At 43.9% G+C, this 21627-nt stretch overlaps 1 protein-coding gene across 1 annotated transcript in view; it reads right to left on the bottom strand.

Annotated features, from left to right (window-relative positions):
- Nucleotides 1–21627, bottom strand: part of LOC311244170 (immunoglobulin-like and fibronectin type III domain-containing protein 1) — a gene marked incomplete at both ends in the record, with an annotated part of 80343 nt that overhangs the window by 32127 nt on the left and 26589 nt on the right. Inside the window, one exon of the mRNA XM_084333577.1 lies at nucleotides 18419–18796. Coding sequence (XP_084189703.1) covers nucleotides 18419–18796 — 378 coding nt within the window. The remainder of the gene's footprint in view (nucleotides 1–18418; nucleotides 18797–21627) is intronic.

Here is a 21627-nt window from a genome sequence, read left to right as displayed (position 1 = left end):
ATGATAGCCATACTGTACAGTATATGGAAGTAAATTGAAAAAAGATGAGGAAAGACTGGACAAAGGAACACAATCATAGCTTTCAATGTTGTCCATTGATGTGTGTATTGCACATCAATGGACAAATCAAAGAAATTGGGACTGTTCCAGATCAAGGAATGAGTCTTTATATTCCTCTGCAAGTACAATAATATCTGAAACAGTGACTTCCCTTGACAGCCAACCACATTTACTCCATGCAGCCAGAACACTGCTTGACTCTTACCAAAGCCTCGTGTCCGTTGGCCCTGCTTTGTGCGTCTCGGACGCTTTGCAGACCCAGCGGGGTCCCCATTCCCATCATCAGAACCACTTAGCTCATTTGGATCTGTGGCCATAAAATCACAAGAGTCCTGACCCAACTTTTCACGATGGCTTTTCATTCGGTTAAGTTCTGGGTTGTCATTTGAGCTATTTAGATGAAGTATCATCACAGACCGCATGAACAGCATGGAATTCAAATTGTCCCGCAAGAAGAAGACATTTTAAAGGTATCGCAGACAACTTGGACAAAATGGACATACATACAGTAGTTTGAATAGGTTCTGTAAAACACACAGAATGAACCCACAACAGGATAATACATGACAAAATAGTCATATGTGAATATTAGTTGAACAGACTATGGAGATTAAACAAAGAAATGGAAATGACAAGTGACAGAAATAGCACCCGTTGAAGAGGTTGGTTGGTTGGTTTTCCTGTTTCTTCTGTCAGTATCTGAAACAGACGTGACTTTTCCTTCCTGTCTCTTACCAATCACGTCACCTTGTTTCCCATGGCCTTGCTTTGTGCGCCTTGCCGAACGCTTGGCAGACCCAGCAGATTCCAGAGTCCCGTCCTCAGAACCGCTTAGTTCATTTGAATCTGCAGCATGAGCCATGAAATCAAAACAGTCTCGTCTGCCCTTTTTCACAGTATAGGCCTTTCAAACGGTTAATAAAGATCTGGGTCAACATTTCAGCTACGAGACTGCACACAGTGATCACAGGCAACATGAACTGAACACCAGGATAACACAGCACATGACAGAAGAATAGTCATACGTGAACCTTGTTGTTGCAAGAGGAAGACATTTTAATAGTATCACAGACAACTTGGATGGGAACAACAACAAAGGACAGCATGTCACAAAATGGACATACATAGTTTTAGGGACTGTAGTTGAAACAATCATAGCCGTTTTCATGGGAGGGGATAACAACACACACAGAACAAACCCACAATACATGATAAAATAGTCATGTGTGGATGTTAGTCGAACAAAGACCAAGGAAGTAAAAACGACTAAACACATTTATAACAGACGATCTTGCGCCTTCACATAGAAATGGGCAAGTGACAGAAATAGGGGTCGTTGAAGAGTTGGGGTTTTGCCATGTTTCTTCTGCCAGCATCCGAAACATGTACCGTATGACTTTCCACATGTGGTCTCTTACCGGTCGCTCCGTCTCCGTTCCCTTCGCCTCGCCTCCCATGGCCTCTCTTCCCTTGGCCTCGCTTCCTGCGCCTCGATCGCTTGCCAGAAGCAGTCGACTCGTCGTTTTCATCAGAACCACTTAGTTCGTTCGAATCTGTGGTGTGGCCATGGAATTGAAAATTGTCCCGCAAGAACTTTTTAGCATTATCACAGACAAACTGGGGCGCGCGAACAAAGGACAGCGTGTCACAAAATGGACATACAGGACATAGCTTTAGGGACTCAAGGGAAACAAGCAGAGACGTCTTCGTGGGAGGTGAAAACACATGGAACGAACCCCCAAACAAACATCTTAACACACCTTGAGCGTGGCTCGATGTGGATGAATTATCTTCAGAACTGATCGCGTGGTTTCTTTTTTGTCGTTTTTTTTTTTCAAATCAAGTGATTTGAAATTTCATCTCAAATTCTGAGCGGTCCAGAATGAGATAATGTTGCTCACCGATTCAGTTGAATCAGTATTTCACAGTAGAAATGTCACGAAAGGTCAACCATTATAAGGTGGCCCAGGTGGAAGTCAACTTCAAACATATATGAACTATGGCTATAATTATCATTAAAAATGTTATTTAGCCTGTTTTCAACAGTTGATGACGATAATCAAAACAGAAAGCATAAATGCATGGGCTTCTTATTCCTTATAAAGGTTAATCTCCTCTTACTGAGGTATGCATGTTCAAATAGCATTAAATGTTCCACCATTGTAAAATATTCCTGGAATAGAAAGTTGCTACAAAGTTGGTTTTCCTATTGGCTACTATAACCATCTAATAATAGGCTACACTGTAAAAGAAAAAAAAGTTATATAAACTCAAATCATAGGTTTTCTCAACTAACATTTTCAAGTAACCCTTTTGCATTAACTTCTTTTTGTTGAATAAACTAAGTAGGAGTGATGCAAACTTGATAAAAGTTGAGAGACAGTGGATTCATTTAATGGTTCATCATTCAACCTTTATATATTCTCAAGAAAAAGAAGGCAATTGAGGTTTCCCTCATTTACAATGCTTTTGGGATTACAATTATATTAAAAAGACGGATACAAAAATTATTGAGCTTAGACAATTAGAGATTGAGTAAATAGGACAAAAAACATTATAAAATAATAGAAAAAGTCTCAAAACGGAAAAGCATTGTTTGGTTAAGTGTGTGAATTGACCTATTCAATTCCTACCTAGTATTGGCAGCCAGGAATCCACACCCTGAGGAAAATGGCTGCCGTGGTGAGTATGGCCAATAACTGGTCTCTTACCAGTCAACAATGATCTACTGTAGTTGAGTCACGGCTCATGTCCCTTGAATGCTCGACGCACCCGGAGGGTTCCTGAGGCCCGTCTAGACCATTTGGACCTGAGCTCTCTTACCTTCAAATCAAAGTAGTTCCTGGCTGCCTGAGCCGTTCACCACAACCTTTCATTTGAAAAGATTCTGAGTGAGAACTCAGGATTACGGGTGAAGGTGTGTCTCACAGCCAGCAGGGGGCAGCAACACACAAAAGATGTCTCATACCGTTTGACAGTTCCAGCCTCTTCTTCCTCTGCCTAGGGATACTGTGCTTTGTAGTAATAATAATTTAAGTAAGTAATGCTTTTTGTTGTATGTTGGTAGAGGCTACAGTTACAGTACTACAGTAAAGTACATTATCAACCTTCGATTTTTACTGTCCCTGTAAATGAAAAAAAAATAAAGAAAAAAATAAAGACAAAAAAGTAAAGAAGAAAAAGCCAGGGAACTATGTTAGAACCACCGATTCGTTCTCAAAAGTTAAACTAACTTGTTGATTAGATGTACTGTACATTTACAGTTATTTATCATTGTATTTTGACAGATATATTTTGTTTCGTATGTCCGTATTGTTGTCTCTATGTTATGCTAATGAGTTGTGTCTCGTTGGTGCAGACCGTGTCTCATGTGTGGCGTCTCTTACCAGTCGTTGTCTCTTCTTCTTCCACCACTCTCTTTGGACGTTTGACCTTCTCATCTGGCTCCTCTATCTCCTCTGATGTGAAAAAAGGCCTGAATTACTTTTATTTTCTTCATTACACGCAGAAAAGGACCATAGAAATTAAATCAAGCATTTTAGTCCACAGCGATTATGACTCTAGTGCGAGTGGCTCGTGGCAGCGTTCAGTATTGCATGTAGGTTTGTTTTGAAGACCTTTATTTTCAGTCTACCAAACAACACCATTATCTTGTCCTTTGCAGTGGTTAACAGTGGGCTGCTTGTATAGTAAGTATTTTGCAGTGGTTAACAGTAGGCTGCTTTTATAGTAAGTATTTTGCAGTGGTTAACAGTGGGCTGCTTGGATAGTAAGTATTTTGCAGTGGTTAACAGCTGTATAGTAAGTCTGATTTCAGCAGGTTTCTTGGCAATCATGCATTAAGCAGGTCCTTGCTCATGTTTTGCAAGTGCTATGAGGCAGACATAATAAATCATGTCAGGACATTTTTATAAGAGGTGGCAGATTATCTGTGTATGATTGTGCTGCTGCTGATGTATGTAACCGATATGTACATTTAGCTGTGGAATGTTGGGAATTGGCGTTGATCAGTTCCTGCAATCTCCAGTTGCCTTGTTAAAGGGGAACCCCAATCAGATGAATAATTCTAATGTTATTTCCATAGCCTATAAGACAATTCAATAATCTTTTGTAAACATGAGCTACTCTCTCTCCTAAAAGCCAGACATCTGAGAGGTAACCATCACACTTGTGATGTCATCAAGTATAAAGTCTGGAGCTTCTTGAAAATGCATTAATTGACAATGCATCTGAATGATTATGCATTACATATCCAAAATGAGCTTTATTCTAGTGGTCTCAGTTATGAAACAGAAAATGTACATCATGAACTCAGAACATTCCCCATCACAACCTTGAGCACTCTAGTTTTTGGATTTGTGAGAGAGTTGCTCATTTTCACTAATAATAGTTTGTACCATCCTTAGACCAGAGGAATAACATATGAAAATTCTGAAAATGGGGCGTAGTTCCTCTTTAAGAAATCAAGATTCAGCTGGGGGTTTACACTGTAGTTTGCTGCGCTTTAGCTTGTTTCTACACAGCAGCCAATAGCAGCCAGCGTCACTGAACACGTCTTACCAATAACTGTAGGGGAGAACGGGGGACGTTGTCACACGGGTAGGTTGTCACATTCATTATATTTCACCACCAGAGGGTCCTGTCTCCCATATTTTGGTATTTAAATGTCCAGAATTGGGGTCAGAGTTCACCTACATTGTCATCTTTGGAGGGAAACAGCTGAACTTGAGGTGAGAGGACTTTTTGTGTTTTTCATGTCCATTTGTAAATATTCCGCTCAGTATTTTTCTTCTAGGCTTTTACACAATTGGTTTATAATGAAACAATTATTACCCTTAGAAAGTGTGAAGGGATAGCTATAGTTTAGATTGTTGTTAGCTAGCTAACTAGTTGTTAGATGGCTGTTAGCTTTGATGCTATCAAGACATTCCAGTTGGAGTTGGTCGTCACATTTTCTTTGGGGTTGGTTGTCACATGTTGTATAGGCTATTATTGTTAGGCCGATTTATTGTGTTCTTATTTTGTTATATAGGATGGCCTAAAGATGTGTTTCCTGTTTATGTTCATGTTAAGATGCATTAAGTTATGTATTTGTCAACTTGTCAATGCAATTAAACTTTCAAATTTAGTTCTGCCTTCTTGTCTTCTTTTTAAGATTTTTCCCATTAAAACACATGGTGACAACCAACCCCATAGTGTGTGACAACCATCCCCATGATGGGCTTGGTTGTGTCAGAGTGTCTTTGATAGGTGATTAACTCTTTGTTACAATACATTGGAAAATGAGAGGGATACATATTTCAAGCCAACATCTTAAGCTTCAATTTAATGTAGGAATGACTATTGAAAGATGTTTTGATGATGAGCAATTCACACTAGAGTAAAAAATGTGACAACTATCCCCGTTCTCCCCTATCTGGTACAGCACCAGCGGTGTTGTCAGCAACATCTGCTTATGCATTTGGGTCAACAACAACATGATAATTTCCTGACTGGTCCTACTGGTAATTGTTGTTAATTAAACACTAGAACACCAGACGGAGTATATGACAGTGAGCATCATGGCTGTGGACCTGTAGATAAATCCAGTAGATTATCATGGCCAGGATGTCATTCTTCATAACATACCTTGAGCTTTCATTTGCTTTCATACAACAGTATTACATGGGTTGAAAAACATTTAGTTAAACGTGAAAACGTGTTTTCTTCAAGTGAATTTTGAAGAAGAATCTGTTTTCTGATTTGCACAAACATGGATAACGATAAGATCGTTGATGTTTGGCTGTTATCATCCACATGTCACTATAGTTTTACATTGGTTATGGTTTTTGCTCAACTACATTTGATAATGAAGCTCAGTTATTAAACAGTGTGCAATAAGCTACACAATGTGACTACACATTAGGCGTACAATATATTTTCATGTTATTACGACATACAAACTTATCATCTTATAACATGAAACGTTTTATGTTTTAATGTGATAACTTATTATTTGAACATGACGTGATAACTTATTGTTATAGATCGTATAGCTTTACGCTCTGCTCTATTGGAAGTATCCCTTTAATCCATTCTAATAATGAAAAAACGTTCACATGTACACACCCCTATTCACCTCCGCCTGACCACACCCACATCCGCTCCTATATAAGCGGGGTCGTGGCCACACAATCAGCTCCTTCCCTACTTTCACCACGAGAAGTTTTGTGTATACACCACTTTAGTTTAGTGCTAAAAGTAGTTAGTTAGTAAAGGAGCTGCGTTGACGTATCTTTGTTTTTTCTCTCTCACAATTTTTCGAGAAGATAAAGCGATAATGTCTTCACCACCGGAGAGTCTAGAAGATGATGATCATTCTGACCTCCACCGGCGCTTCGCATTTGGGCACGCGCCGCTGAGCAATCCCCACCGGCATTGTCTCCGGCTCTGCAGCTGGATACTATGCCTCGGGAGGCGGTTGGCTGTGTGAGAGCTGACGGTCTCCCTGGGCGGGTGATGTTTTTGCGACGCGAGCCTCAGATGTGTCAGTTGTGAGGGGACAACTGTGCAGCTTGTGTAAGGTCGGCTCCAGGCTAGAATCCCTTCGTTGCCCCTCATAGCGGCGTGGAGGGGGTTCTAGTTTGATGCCCCACGATAACACAGTGCTCCTCCTCAGTGAAGTCGTAGCTTTATTTTCTTGGGACCGTGATTCCGAGTCTGAGGTTCAATTCCCTGGGTCTCTGAAAAACGGATACCCTCTGCCACCGTGCTGGCCCCGCTTTTCAAGACGAAAACATTATGAGAATATCTCCGAGCTCAAGTCGGCTGCAGCCCGCGTACAACGCGGCTTACTGCCGATGCCGCTGTGTCTGGTAAACACCGTTCTGTGAGAGGGACGTGTGTTGCATTTTTCCCTTTTTCTTTTGGATAAAAAGAGGAAGAGACAGTGGCTGTCAGAAGTGTTGGCCTGTATCGCTATTTCTCACGTTATACAGCTTCAGTAGTAGTAGCAGCTTAGCTTGCTACTGCGTTAGCTGGTGGCTATCGATAGCCGGTAGAAGCGAACTGTTAGCCAGTTAGCTGTTAGGCTAAGTCGTTAGCTGGCGGCTATGCTCGTCTAGAAACCTTAGCTTGATGCTATCAGTTAGCCTGGAGTTAGCTGTTAGCTTGTGCTACAACCATTGGCGCTAGCCGTGAGGAGGTAGCGGGCCCTGGCACTCTGACTACGGCGTCATCTCTGGCAGAAGATGTCGTCGGGCCTGTGCCATGACCGGCCGCAGGAGGGGGGCGTTGGATTCTGGCCCCGCCAGCGAGAGGCCTCGTCAACGTGGTAGACCAACCTGTGTTTGCGGCCATTTCGTCCTGCGTACGAGGTGCAGGTAGGTGTCCGTAGGACATTGCCCCACTCTTCCTTCCTCCCCCTCCCGAATGTTTTTGGTTAATAACGATGTCTTTGTTTAAAGGGGACATGTACTGCTATTCCTAGCACTATTTGGGCAACTTTACACAATTCCTGTTAGTCTATTGAAGACATCTGTAAGGTATTTTAAAAAAAAAATGCATTGTTTTATATTTCTAATCAAGTACTCAAAACCATCATTTTCCAGCTTCAAGATTTCAGACTGTTATGGCCTGGCTCCGCCCATAAGCACTTTGAGTGACAGTCAGTCCACACAGTCTGCGACTGGTAGACAGAGAGAGATAGAGAGAGAGAGAGGGGGGGGGGTGTGAGAGAGAGAGAGAGAGAGAGAGAGAGAGAGAGAGAGAGAGATAGAGAGAGAGAGAGAGGGCGGGGGTGCGAGAGAGAGAGAGAGAGAAAAAAAAGACAGGCCGTCTCTTCCTTTTGTTTTTTCTCTCCCTGCGGCAGCTTGTGGGGGGGGGGGGCCTCCCTTCCTCCCCTCTCCCGTGTGGCGGGGCAGGTCCCCCCCCCCCAAGTGCTCCCTCCCTCTCTCTCTCTGTCTCCCTCTCTCTCTCTCTCTCTGTCTCTCCCTCTCTCTCCCTCTCTATCTCTCTCTCTCTCCCTCCAGAGTATGCAGAGGTCGGGTTTCACTGCCTCGCAGTATGAGGAAGTGGTTTTCCACTCGCTGTCTAGTCTGCGTGTATCGTCTAGGTAGATTGTGGGCGGGCATTAGCTACAACCACAGAGCCAATCACATCACTGTCTTCTACCCAGAGCCTGAATGACGTGACTCAGGCCTTCAAATCAGGATGGACTAATTTACTGGAGCAGGAAATGATCTGAGCTGAATCAGAGCAATCCGCCAATATGGCATTTAGACACTAAAACACATTGATACTAACTCCTATTACTATAATACAATGCTAGAGACTGAAAAATGACATTTATAGTACATGTCCCCTTTAACAAAACATATGTTACTTCACTTCATTTGGAGATACGACGTGTGCTGTGTGAAAATTGTCTTGGTCGCTATTTTGTGTAGCTTAGGTTCTAGCATTTGGCCAAGGCTTATGTCTTTCTCTCTACCTAAAAACAGCGTTATTTTTTACGTGAGTAAAAATGAACTGGGGTTTTTTGTTGTATGATGAGAAGTTGTGTGTGTGTTCATGTAACGTTTAGACAATGTGGCTTGAGTCCACAACTAGCTGGGTGTTAACCTACAGCGCTGTACATAGTGGCATGTGATCAAGGGCTTGAGTTTTCAAACGAGGTTATCGGCTGTGGCTGGCGTGCATGATGTACAGCTTTACTCTACGGGTTATGTGCTTCATCTGGCGCGCCATGCGCCTGGTGTCACGGCTCTGCTTTTCTTTTGGCGTCGTATCAGGGGTGAGGTGGTGAGGGGGTGGGTGAAATTATTTCCCGGTTTGCCCCCCCCCCCCCCCCTCAAATATGATTTTGTTTACAAAACGTGTGTTGATTCACTATATTTTTTGGGGATACGGTGTAAACCATCTGCTACTGCTGGGGTTGCGCTCTTGCTTCGGGAGTGGTGCGGTTTTCTCTGAAAATAGTTTTTGGTCGCTATTATGTATGACTTAGCAAGGCCTGTAGCTAGAACTTGGTCGAGGACTTATGTCTTCTCTCTACGGCGTTCCTCTTGCAGTAGTGAGAGTGAACTTTTGCCTTTTTTATTGTGTAAAGAGGGTTGTGTGTATCGTGTTTACGTTTAAGTAAACGTGGCATTGAGTCCACAACTGGGTTGGGTGTTAGCCTACAGACGTTTTACATATATAGCTCTTGTACCAAGGCCTTTGGCCCCTCTCTTTGGTCTGTGTTTTTTCTTTACTTTAGGGTAAAGGTGTAAAGATTCAGGTGGCAAGTTTCGCACATGAGCCTGAGCCGTGTATAAAGCCAGTTTTTTGCACAAACAAGGTTATCGTTTGTGGCTGGCGTGCAGAATGTGAAGCTAATACCCTAACAGGTATATGCGCTTTCATGTAGCGCGCTACAACTGGTGTCATGGCTCTGCTTTGTTGTTGCATCGTATCAGGGGTGAGGGGTCATAAGGGGTGGACTAATAAACTCCTCCCCCCTTTTACTGATTGGCCAGGAGGTTGGGCCTCCTGCCTGTCAGTCTCCCTGTCGGCTGAGGGGTCAGCGCGTCACAGGGAGGGGGAAGGGGGGGGGGGTTCCCTGGTTCCACTCCATATTAGGATGGGTGGGTCACAGGATTTCCCCCCGGCCATGGAATACGTCACTGGGCGCGTTTTTCCTATTGGCCATGAGACATCCGTGAGTTTTCAGGCTCTGTGCTGCAGACCGCTGTCATTGTCAAAGTTGGATGATGCGATGCATTCGAAAACTGTTTGTTTTCTGCTCTGCTCTCTATTAAAGTGTGTATTGGGCCATTGGTCCCTTGGCCCAATTATTATATGTATCTTTTTCAATTGTTACTCACCTAGAGGTCTCTCTGGGGGAACTTCTGTCTTCCCCTCTTATGTAAAGAGCAGAATTGACAGGGTTTTACCCTCAGACGCGTCATATCAGACCCGTGTGTGTCTTATAGGCCGGCTTCCTGCTGCTTGTCCCAGACAGCATGGAGGAAACGGTGTCTGGTGTTTCTTATTAGAATTCGCCATCGATATGTTTTGGGTTCTCAACGTGCATATAGCGCTGGCCCTGGGTGCTTTCCATGTGGAACCACTTTATGGCTGGCGCGCCTTGGTTGCCCAATTCATAGAAACAGTGTTTTTCTATGCGGGCGGCTGGGAAAGAGATTTTTATCTCTACTGAGCGCCAGTGTACTAGGTTAGACTCGACGGCTCGCATGCATCTCCGGGGGGAGATGACGGAGTAGATCAAAACATTGGTGGAGGGGTCTCACGCCCATGAGGTGGGCCACCGGGAGCAGTGCGTTTGCGTACTGACCGTCTTGGTGGCGCCCTCTGTGATGTTTTGGATCGACACGCGTACCTACCCCCCTCTTAGGACTGGGGATGGCGGCGTGACTAGGACACAGGACTGGTTCTGGTCGCGCCGGACCAGGTCAGTTTAACCCGTTGCCCGCCGGGGCACAGGTCTTGGTACCCCGAAGGACTTTGTGCTTTTCCGGGGGGCCGGGCATCGCAGGGATTGATGTCATGGATGTGTGTGTCATGTGTATGCCACCACGAGTTGCCCTTAACAGTGACGTGCTTGGTCCATACTGAGGGAAATTGGTGGTTTTTCAATGTATATTTGGTTTATAAACTGATATAAAGAGATGCTTTAAGAGGGTAATACCATTATCATCATGGGATGATATAGACGGTGGTGGACCAGCGGTTTCACAGGCACAGGCCGCGTTAACAGAGCAGAATGTTTTGACATTCCAATCTGGAACACAGTGATAACAGCGAGTGTGGACGCAGGCGATGGAGGTTTTGACAGTAATGACACGTTTAAAATGTGTGAAAGGTTATTAGCAGTTGTCATGACAGCACGTCGCATGACAACCAGAAGAGGGGCGGGCTATCGTTGCTATGACGAAGATCCTATAAAGCGGACAGTGGTTCCGGGTGTAAGCCAGACCAAGAGCGGCTAAGGGCAGACTACAATCTGACTAGAGACTCTCTCCTCTCATCACGGAGAGGTGGGGGGGGGGGGGGGGAGGATGCCACATCATTATTAGCTTCGGCTACCACGAGGATGGTCTTGGCTAACGACCAGGCCTGACCACCATTGGACTGAATAGCAGAAGGACGATAGCAAGGACGATACAATTTGATAACATCTGATTATGAGGTTCTGTTTATTGAATAAACAACGCTCTTCCAAGAAAGGTATTACGCTGTGTCAAAGTGTCGAATTCTTACGAAGGTGGAGGATTATTATGGTTTGCGGATCGCACTAACGGGGAGAGATAAGGATTGTATCAGCCAGTGTATGAGACGTCAGGACCATTAAAAGTACACAACGCAGATGGGGAGATGATTACACAAGCCAAACAGATGAAGACGTGATACTGGCCGATTGATCAGAATCTAACAATACTGTGTTGTACCTTGCGCTGTGTTAGGGGGCTTGGTCCTTCTCCATTTGTTTCACCCCTCCCTCCCTGCTAGGACGGGGATGGGAGGGGGCTGTCGGGGAGGTTGCTGTCAACTCCTCTAGGCATCCCTGTGTAGGTCCCGGTCCGCCGGGCCCAGGTCCGAACTCGTTCTTGTCAACCTGTTGGCCTGGGTTAACCCTTTGAAAACTGAAACACTTGTACTGCTTGTATAGCCTGTGTATACGCGCAGTTATGTTTCTGAGTTTTCTTTGTGGGTTAAGGGAACAACCGCCTCCTGTTAAACTAAACATAGGCGGGTGGTTGGTTCCCCGGTGTGTTAGCAGAGTCGACTCTCGGGTTGAGGCCGGGCCTGACCCCGTCTGCCCGAGAGTATGCCCCCGCATCTTTCATGACGTCTGCCAATTGTGTCAGCCTCTTCTTTGAACCTTGAACCTACTGGAGTTGGCGGGGTCGGGTTTGTGGAGGTTGTGACATGGTGCACAGTAGGGGTGGACGGTATGGTCTAAAATTTATATCACGGTATAATTTGAAGCATAGACGGTAACGGTATATATCACGGTATCAGTGTTTCCGTTAGAATAATTTTTTTTGCCTGATAGGCAGGCTATATAAAGAATGACATCCTCAAGGCATGTAGATTTATAATATTTTAACTTAAAACTAGGTAACTTTTGCGTATAACTCATTATATTCCAAATAAAATAAGTCCCGAGTCCGTGCTGCTCCCATTGCAAACAGCGGGCTGGATGCTGGATTTTGCTAGAAGCATATGTAGCTGCAGAGCCGCAGAGCCAGCGGCGCTTTCAGGTCTGGTCACAGCTTTCAGCCGTTGGGTGGGGGGGCGCTGTTGAGCGGGCCTGTGAGACCTGAAAGCGCCGCTGGCTCTGCGGCTCTGCAGCTGCATGCTATTCGCAAATCCACTGCTGCCGTCCTCCCGTCCTCTCATTATCATAACACTACACGCATATCATAATGTTTACAGCAAACTGTAGTTGATCACCAGGTATGTTTTATTAACGTAGAATAATTCATATAAGAAAAACGATAGGGACATCTCTTACCTTTCTCCACTGGTTAAAAATGCCAGGAACTGAAATTGAAACTTGCTGTGCGCCGCGGTGATATGTGTTTATTATGAAATGACAATTGCGTGTTGACAAGCCCACTGCGCGAAGCCTCCTAAATAACTTTTTCCAGTTTGCACATATCTATTATCTATGACTAATTCTATCTATTTTTAGGGGCAAATGCGATTGAAATAGTCACGCTGTGGTTACATGACGTCATTGCTATTTTAGAGCTGCACTACCGGTTACACGGTATAGTCAAAATCCATACCGTAGAGCAAATTAATACCGTTTATACCGTATACCGTTTATACCGTCCACCCCTAGTGCACAGCATACCGAACACCTCTTCTGCCGGGATACTGTTCTTGCAGTAGACCCTTTAGGCGCCTGTCTAGTCCGCAGTGCTCCGGGCACAGGTCGAGTTCTGCTCTTGGGGCGTGTTGCCTGGATTGAGGGATCAACCTCCTTCGAGGGTTGTCTCCCCGGCACGCCGGCTGGCCCCGCAGTGTTGTGGGGTGGTAGCCTCTTGAGGAGAGTGCTTCAGAGCGGCGTGCCAAGGGGGGAAGGGCCTTCACTTGATTTGGGTCCTGTCCGATACGCTGGCGATGTGGGGGGTGGTGTCACCAGTGACTGTCTGGTGGGATCTCGATGCAGCGGCCTCGTTGGCCTCACCAGGCGCCTTTTTTCAGGGGGTCCTAGTCCTCGGGTTGTCCTAGGGCTGGGACCTCCTCCGCGCTCCGCTGCTGCGGCCTTGCCACAGGGTTGGGTTCACGTCCGTTCCCTGGTGGCATGTGGGATACACGCTTGAGTGGTCGCGGGCCCTTCTGAACGAAGGTAAGTCCCACGGTCTGCTCACCCTGTGCGTTTGAGGTGCTAAACCCTCTTCGCACCCACTTCGTCGGATCCGATCTCCCTCCCGTCCTCCACTAGGGGGGGCTTGGATCCTCCCCGGTTCTGATGGTTGTAGGGGGCCTCAGCGGGTACATCTGTCAAGCTTTTCGCTCTGCTCAGCTCCTGTGTTCCAATAGAGCAGAGCGTAAAGCTATACGATCTTGTTACGATTCTGGTTCTTGACTACGGTCGGGAACCTCCCACCTTCTCTGTCATCTGTCACTTGGTTACTGTCACTTGTTTTCCCTGTCATTTAGTGCTGTCAATTAGAGGTTGGCTTCTGATTGGCTGTCACGGGTGTGTGTGTGGAATGTTGGTATTTGGTGGCTATATAACATTCCTTTCCTCTGCTTGTCATTTGTCAGGTCTTCACTATAGGCGTTCGGAGATAACGCGGGCGGTTCCTGTTCTGGACCACCACTAAGCTCCATTATCTAATTCTCTCGTTCTCTTGCCTTGGCATAGTATCCTAGTATTACTCTTTGTGTTCTTTACTATTAAAGTCGAACCTGTTCAAGAGTATACCTTCTCCGTCTCTGTGATTGCCTACAACAATTGGAACTCACCTACCTCCATCCTGACACGATCTATAACTTAAGGTTATTCTATAACCCTAGTTATATGAGTATAGCGAGCGCTCTGCTCTGACTCACTGAGGACCCCACGGTCATCTCCTTTGGTGGTGAAAGACTTGGGAAGGAGCTGATTGTGTGGCCACAACCCCGCTTATATAGGAGCGGATGTGGGTGTGGCCAGGCGGAGGTGAATAGGGGTGTGTACATGTGAACGTTTTTTTATTATTAGAATGGATTAAAGGGATAGTTCCAATAGAGCAGAGCGCTATCAAAATATCTTGTTATAACAATAAACGTTTCACGTTATAATGTGATACTGATAAAAAAAAAATCTGTTTCTGGTGTGGCAGCAATACGCTTCCGTATAGACCAAAGGACTATACGTATCAATAACATGTATCAATTCTGAAACTGGGGGTATTTCCCCTTTCAGAAAATTAAGATGCAGCTGAGGGTTAAAGTTTGCTGCACTTTAACTTGTTTCTACACAGCAGCCAATAGCAGCCAGCGTCACTGAACACGTCTTACCAATAACGGTACCTGGTACAACAGCACCTGCGGTGTCGTCAGCAACATCTGCTTATGCATTTGGGTCGACAACAACATGATCATTTCCTGACTGGTCCTACTGGTAATTGTTGTTAATTAAACACTAGAAACACCAGAGTGAGCATTATGACCTGTAGATAAATCAAGTAGATTATCATGGCCATGATGTCATTCTTCATAACATACAACCTTGAGCTTTCAGTTGCTTTTCAGACAACAATATTACATGGGTTGAAAAACATTTTGTTAAACATGTGAAAACATGTTTTCTTCAAGTTACATTTGAAGAAGAATCTGTTTTCTGCTTTGCAGAATAACGATAAGATCATTCATCATCCATACGTACCTAGTTTCACGTCAGTTATCATTTTTGCTAAAGTACATTTGATGATGAAGCTCAGTCAGTTGTGATATATATAAACAGTGTCTATTGAGAACTCTTTCACTGAACGCTTCCCAGATGACTGAGCAGAACCAGCTATTGTCAGTCACTAGTCATAAGAGGGTAACTGCGATGGATCACGGTTTATGTGGGTTTTATTTTAGGTTATTCTAGTGTGCTTTGGATATATTTTTGTTTTCTCTGGTGAGCTTTCAATCACCAGACACCAGTTAATTGCCATGCGGCATGGCAGGTGTGTGGGCTTGATTGCCACCTGATTGGTGTCAGGTGTGCAGCGCCTTTAAGTAGGCTTGGTTGACTGTGTTCGGATGCTTGTCCATTTCATTCACACTACCCCCGCCATTTCCTGTCTCTACTGTGCAGGCGTCCCCAACCGACCTGTAGGAGTCGCTGTCCACAATGTCCAGATTACCACCCATCGACTTCCACCCGCTAACTCTGCCAATTGAGTTAGTATGACGACTGGCCCAAGCCGGAGGCAACGCCGACAGCCGGAGTCGAACCCGGTGTCTCTTGTGTTGGTGACGAGCGCAATGTCCGCTGCGCCACCCAGCCGCCCTGTCAATGAATATTCTATATTCAAATTAATAATCGAATTGTAAAATTTTTGAAAATTAATATTAGATTGTGAAAAAAAACAGCCCCCGTCTGTCTTTCACTCGACTTCTTGCGTGGGCCTGAATACGCTGGCAGACAGGATACATGCCATTTGGAAATACTTCGGATTTTTATCAACTTGTGGAACCTCGAGACAAAGTTGTATGCAAGCTATGTAAACTACAGCTAGCCTAGCTTCTTTTTTTATGCTAACGCTATCGCTAACGTCAAGAATGAAAGTAGCCTACTTTTCTGTTTTTAGCACTTATCACTTTATTGTAAATCATCCCTCAAGGTAAAACCTCTTGATATTCGAATGGTTCGAACCTATGTGTTTTTAGGAATAGTCCAATGACATTTTAGGCCAATTTCGACAACCCTATTAGAAAGCAGTTTGCCGGGAATGTATCCCGTGTTTAACCCACCCTATTTACTATAATTATTTACTAGGAGCAGAGAACAGCCACAGTCCAGCGCCCAGGGACCGACTCCAGTTATAATGTCAGTGCCTTGCTCAAGGGCAATGGCTACCTAGCATGCATGTCTTTTATGGTGTGGGAGGAAACCCACGCAAACACAGGGAAGCATGCTAACACGGCTTACCATTCTAAACATTCCATTGCTTTGTATTTGTTATTGAGATCTAGGCCTGATCTGAAGGCTTTCGCCACAAACCGCATCAGAACCGCCCTTGAGCAGAGACTGGTTGACATTTACATTGTGACTTTAATTATGAAAACTTGCAACCTTAACAATTTTTCTATCAACGGAAAATGTTAAAATGGATGTTGTTTTTATTGGCTTTTAAATAAGTACGGCTTTGACCGTGTAGACAGGGAATTATGAATGTTGCTAAATTTTTTTTCAATCAAAACGGTCTCATCGGGTGGCTGGGTAGCGCAGTGGACTAAGCACTCGCCTACCACCGCAGAGACTCTGGGATCTAATCCAGCTGTCAGCGGTACCTCCGGCTTGGTCAGTCGTCCCTACTAACACAATTGGCAGTGTTAGTGGGTGGGAAGCCAGTGGTATGTGTCCTGGTCGTTGTAAACTGACCTACTGGTCGGTCGGGGCGCCTGTTCAGCCGGGAGGGGATCTTCGCACACATTACGTTGCCCCAGGGAAACTCCTCGCTGTCAGGTGAAAAGAAGCGGCCGGGGACTCCACATGTATCGGAGGAGGTATGTGGTAGTTCTACACCCCCCCTAGGCCGACAGTGGGGCAATGCGCGCAACAACCAGGAAAGGAATTGGCATAACTTGGGATGGGTGAAAAATACAGTCTCATCGGGGTAGGGACATATGGTACTGTAGTGAGATGCTGACGCAAGAGCATCTAAGAACACTAAATCATCAACATAGGTGATTAAAATAATAGTTTATCATAGAAATGCACAGACAGCTATTGCTAAACTTATTTATTCTTATATTCAGAGTTAATTCTATTGTTTACACTGTTTATTTTTTCTCATATCTTTATATTCAGATCAAATTTGATTGCCTATATTTATGTTTTTCTACTATTACCCTGCCCATACCTGTGGCCCCCCCCCCCGCTCCTGCTATGACGCCTGCATTTCCCCAAGACGATCAATAAAGGAATATATTATCTTATTAAACACTTTCTAGCCCCTTTAAACAACGTTTTTGAAAGCGTCATCTCACACAAATTTGCTTTCACCGGGTACAGTAGATATACAATCAGTGATGACTGTGGGGTCAGAGAGTGCTACACTCGTGATCTGATTGTTCTTATTTTTTAACTACCTAAATGTTTATTGTGAGTGACTTTCCACAGGATTAATAAAGTACTTCTATTCTATTCTAATAGCATAATGTAGATCAGGGGTGTAAAGTACTTGAGTAATTGTACTTTGTTACAATACTTAAGTACTGTTTTTGGGGATTTGTACTTTACTCAAGTATTATTAGGTTTGTATACTTGTACTTTTACTCAATTACATTTCAGAGAAAAACCTACTTTTTACATACATTTATTGAATGCAGACCTACAAAGTACAAAGTACAAATCTCGCAGGTCCAACCATTTTAATTAGTATATTTGTTTCTCTGGCCGAACTAACATTAAATACGCTACCGCAGCCTCCCAGGCAGAACCAACAGGACCACGTATAGTTTCTTCCCGTCAGACTTCTGAATCAAAACTTTACATAGCCCACTGCACATCACTGTATACCTGTGTATATAGCCATAGCTTATGTAGACTTTATTTTAATGATTATTTTGTATAATATTTTGTATTGTATTTTGTATTGTATATTTTTCACCATTTCACATTGTGCTAACCATTGCACTTTACTGTACAGTTTTTATTTATATGTGTTTTATATTGCAAATTACTGTTGATTGTCACATCCTGGTTAGACGTACAAAATCTCGTTGCACTGTCTTGTACTGTGTAATGACAATAAAGTGAATCTAATCTAAAAAATGTACGTTATTAATCCTGCGGCCGCACTTTATTTAAAAACAGCCAATCAAATCCCCATCAATGGAAAATGAACCCGCCCATACCCATGCTGATTGGTCCTTGTGCAAGACTAGAAAGCGGGGATCTTTGATTAAACACCTGCTATCAGAAGAATAGTCAGAAAAAAAGTTTTTACTTTTACTTTTTAGTACTTAAGTACATTTAAAAGTAGAAACCGTTTGACTTTTACTCAAGTGTGTTTTTAGCCAGATACTCTGACTTTTACTTGAGTAAGATTTTGAGACGGTACCCATACTTTCACTTAAGTATAATTTCTGGGTACTTTTTACACCCCTGCTGTACCTGTAGATGCACATGTTAGGAAAACATTTAAAACCTCCTTACCGTGCACATCGACTGGTTTGGCGGGTTCCTCCTTCTTCTTCTTCTTCTTCTTCACAGGCTTTACCTCTTCCACTTTCGCTCCCTCGTCGTCCTTTTCTTCCGGCGTGGTCTTCAGAATGCTCTTCGGCTCGAGCAGCGCTTGCTCTGCTTTCAGCTTCGCCAGTCGTTCCGCTTCCAGGTCTGCCTCTATTTTCGCCAGTCTGTCCACTTCCGCTTGCGCTTCTCTCCTCACCTGTCTCTCTGCCGCCAGCGTGTCTCTCTCCTTCTGGAGCGCCAGTTGCTGTTCCTGGGCCACCTTCTCCAGGTCGACCCCTGCGCCACCGGCCTGGGTCGTCTTGCGGGCCGCCTTCTTTCCAGCCTGTGCAGGGTCTTTGTCAGCTGAGAGGAGGAGAAAAGTATGGAGCATTTGGCAATCACATTTACATTTTGTCATTTAGCTGACGCTTTTATCCAAAGCGACTTACATGTTTTGTACAGCAAGACAGCAGGAAGGGTACAACTCTATCAGCTGAGTAACAATGTTCATCAAAGTGTTGAGTGCTACAGTGTAGGTTAGTATATTATATTTTATTATTATTTTTAAAATTATTTATTTCAGATAATGATTGAAGAAGTGCGTCTTTAGTCGATGGCGAAAGATTGGACGAGTAACATGGCTCAGAAATATTATAAGAAAACTGTTTCTTGTCTTCTATCTCATACCGCTGGATATATATTTAAGCATTACATCACGCGCAGGAAGGAGTGTGTTATGAGAATTAGAGCATGCCTAGGGGTGGTTGTTAGGCCTGAGGCGTAGCCGAGGGTCGTTAGACCCCCCTAGGTAGGCATGCTCTAATTCTCATAACACACGACTACAAGTGGTGTAATGGCTTTTATACAATTGGCGCATTCATCCAACCGTATTGCTTTACAATAAACACACATTAATTGAAGATTTATTGACAAAACCATCCGCAGAAAAAGTTGTTCCAAAAAAAAAGAAGAGAAGTTGCCTCCGTGTGTAGAAGCAGCTCGGAGGTACGCTGTTTCAAAGCATGCCGTCTAAGAATGAAGTGAGCGTGTGTTATTGGATTGATTGATTGAAAATGTTATTACAGATAGACAGTGCTTACATCTTTATACAATTGCCGAATTCATCCAACCTTATTGCTATACAATAAACACACATTAATTGAAGCATAATGTAGATTTATTCACAGGTGCGCTGTTTCAAAGCATATGCCATCTAAGAATGAAGTGAGCGTGTGTTATTGGAATGATTGATTGATTGATTGAAAATGTTATTAATGTCTGCCTTGTTTCGAACTGGTTATGCTTTGGCCCTCTTTCGAAGTCGGTTATGCTTAGAGTTTGGAATCAGGGCTGGTGGTCTATCGCCCTGCTCTAAAGATAAACTCTAAGCATAACCGACTTCGAAAGAGGGCCAAAGCATAACCAGTTCGAAACAACAAGGCTTCAAAGCATGCCGTCTAACAGTGAAGTGAGCGTGTGTTATTGGAATGATTGATTGATTGAACATTTTATTAATGTCCGCCTTGTTTAGAACTGGTTATGCTTTGGCCCTCTTTCGAAGTCGGTTATGCTTAGAGTTTGGAATCAGGGCTGGTGGTCTATCGCCCTGCTCTAAAGATAAACTCTAAGCATAACTGTAGGTGCCGTAATGGAGGTCTCAGTATTCTCATTCAGTATTATATTTGTGTTGTATTATTAGTTGTACTGTCACTTTAGGTGGTGGCCGTGCTCACGGGGGTGTGGCGCTAATGGGAGTGTTCTTATGGAGTTTCATTGACCTTTTCACGTTGTTGACAGTTCACGGAGAGAGGGGGTGAGAGTGGGAGCGCATCATTTATGTTGACCGCAAGCCGCGCAATATTGAAAGCATGCAATAGCGCAAGCCACACGCAAGATAGTTATAGGAACGTGAGCGTGAACATTAACTATATAGTATCATTAGAACGCATCAGTATCAGCATATTAGTTTATGTAATTAAGTGTATTGTGTTGCTTCATAAAGCGAAGGAATAAAAGCTTGAAAAGTACTTTCTGGACGTGGAACGGAATTATTTCACTAGGCGCGTCAATTGTTTGTACTCCTCTACTTGTCTTAGCCCCTCGGCACGACCTGTCTATGACAGTCTACTGCCGCAACAATAACCGACTTCGAAAGAGGGCCAAAGCATAACCAGTTCGAAACAACAAGGCTTCAAAGCATGCCGTCTAACAGTGAAGTGAGCGTGTGTTATTGGAATGATTGATTGATTGATTGAACATTTTATTAATGTCTGCCTTGTTTCGAACTGGTTATGCTTTGGCCCTCTTTCGAAGTCGGTTATGCTTAGAGTTTGGAATCAGGGCTGGTGGTCTATCGCCCTGCTCTAAAGATAAACTCTAAGCATAACCTACTTCGAAAGAGGGCCAAAGCATAACCAGTTCCAAACAACAAGGCTTCAAAGCATGCCGTCTAACAGTGAAGTGAGCGTGTGTTATTGGATTGATTGATTGATTGATTGATTGATTGATTGAAAATGTTATTAACAGTGAAATGAGAGCGTCCTTTTGACGAATGGCATCTAACAACACACTTCACACGATTTATATTTTGTTTAACAATGAGTCATGACCAACCAATTACATAATCCAACATTGTGTAAGCAACAAACACATTCCATGTGACAAAATCGTTTTTGAATGAGTCGTTATGACGCTATCAATACATCCATTCATAAAGACTATTGTCTGCCATCTTGGTTTCATTCCTAAAACCACGAACGGCGGAGTGATTGTAATTCGTGGGCGGGTTCTGGGATCACAAGCGTGTGTGTTATGATAAATAACAACGTCTAACTTGACTGTTTCAGCCAATCAGAATCGAGAAATTTGCATGTCATTGTATAATATACAGTTAAAGCATTTTTATAACAAGTTGCTATTCTAGATGGAATGGACTGCATTTATATAGAGCTTTCATCCAAAGCGCTTTACAACTTATGCCTCACATTCACACATTCAAGGTGCCAACCTGCTCATCAGGAGCAGTTAGGGGTTAAGTGTCAAAGACCCTTCGACACACTGCCCTGGAGGAGCCGGGATCGAACTGTGAACCTTCTGATTACCAGACGACCGTCTCTACCTCCTGAGCCAAAGTCGTCAAAGTTCCATCCAGTGAATGTTCATGGATAAAACAAAAAAACAATCCCACTTCCTGC

The sequence above is a fragment of the Notolepis coatsorum genome, assembly GCF_963971535.1.
Source record: "Notolepis coatsorum genome assembly, chromosome: 17".
Lineage (NCBI taxonomy): Eukaryota > Metazoa > Chordata > Actinopteri > Aulopiformes > Paralepididae > Notolepis > Notolepis coatsorum.
The sequence above is the reverse complement of the archived record's forward strand: the minus strand, read 5'-3'. Positions and strand labels throughout refer to the sequence as shown.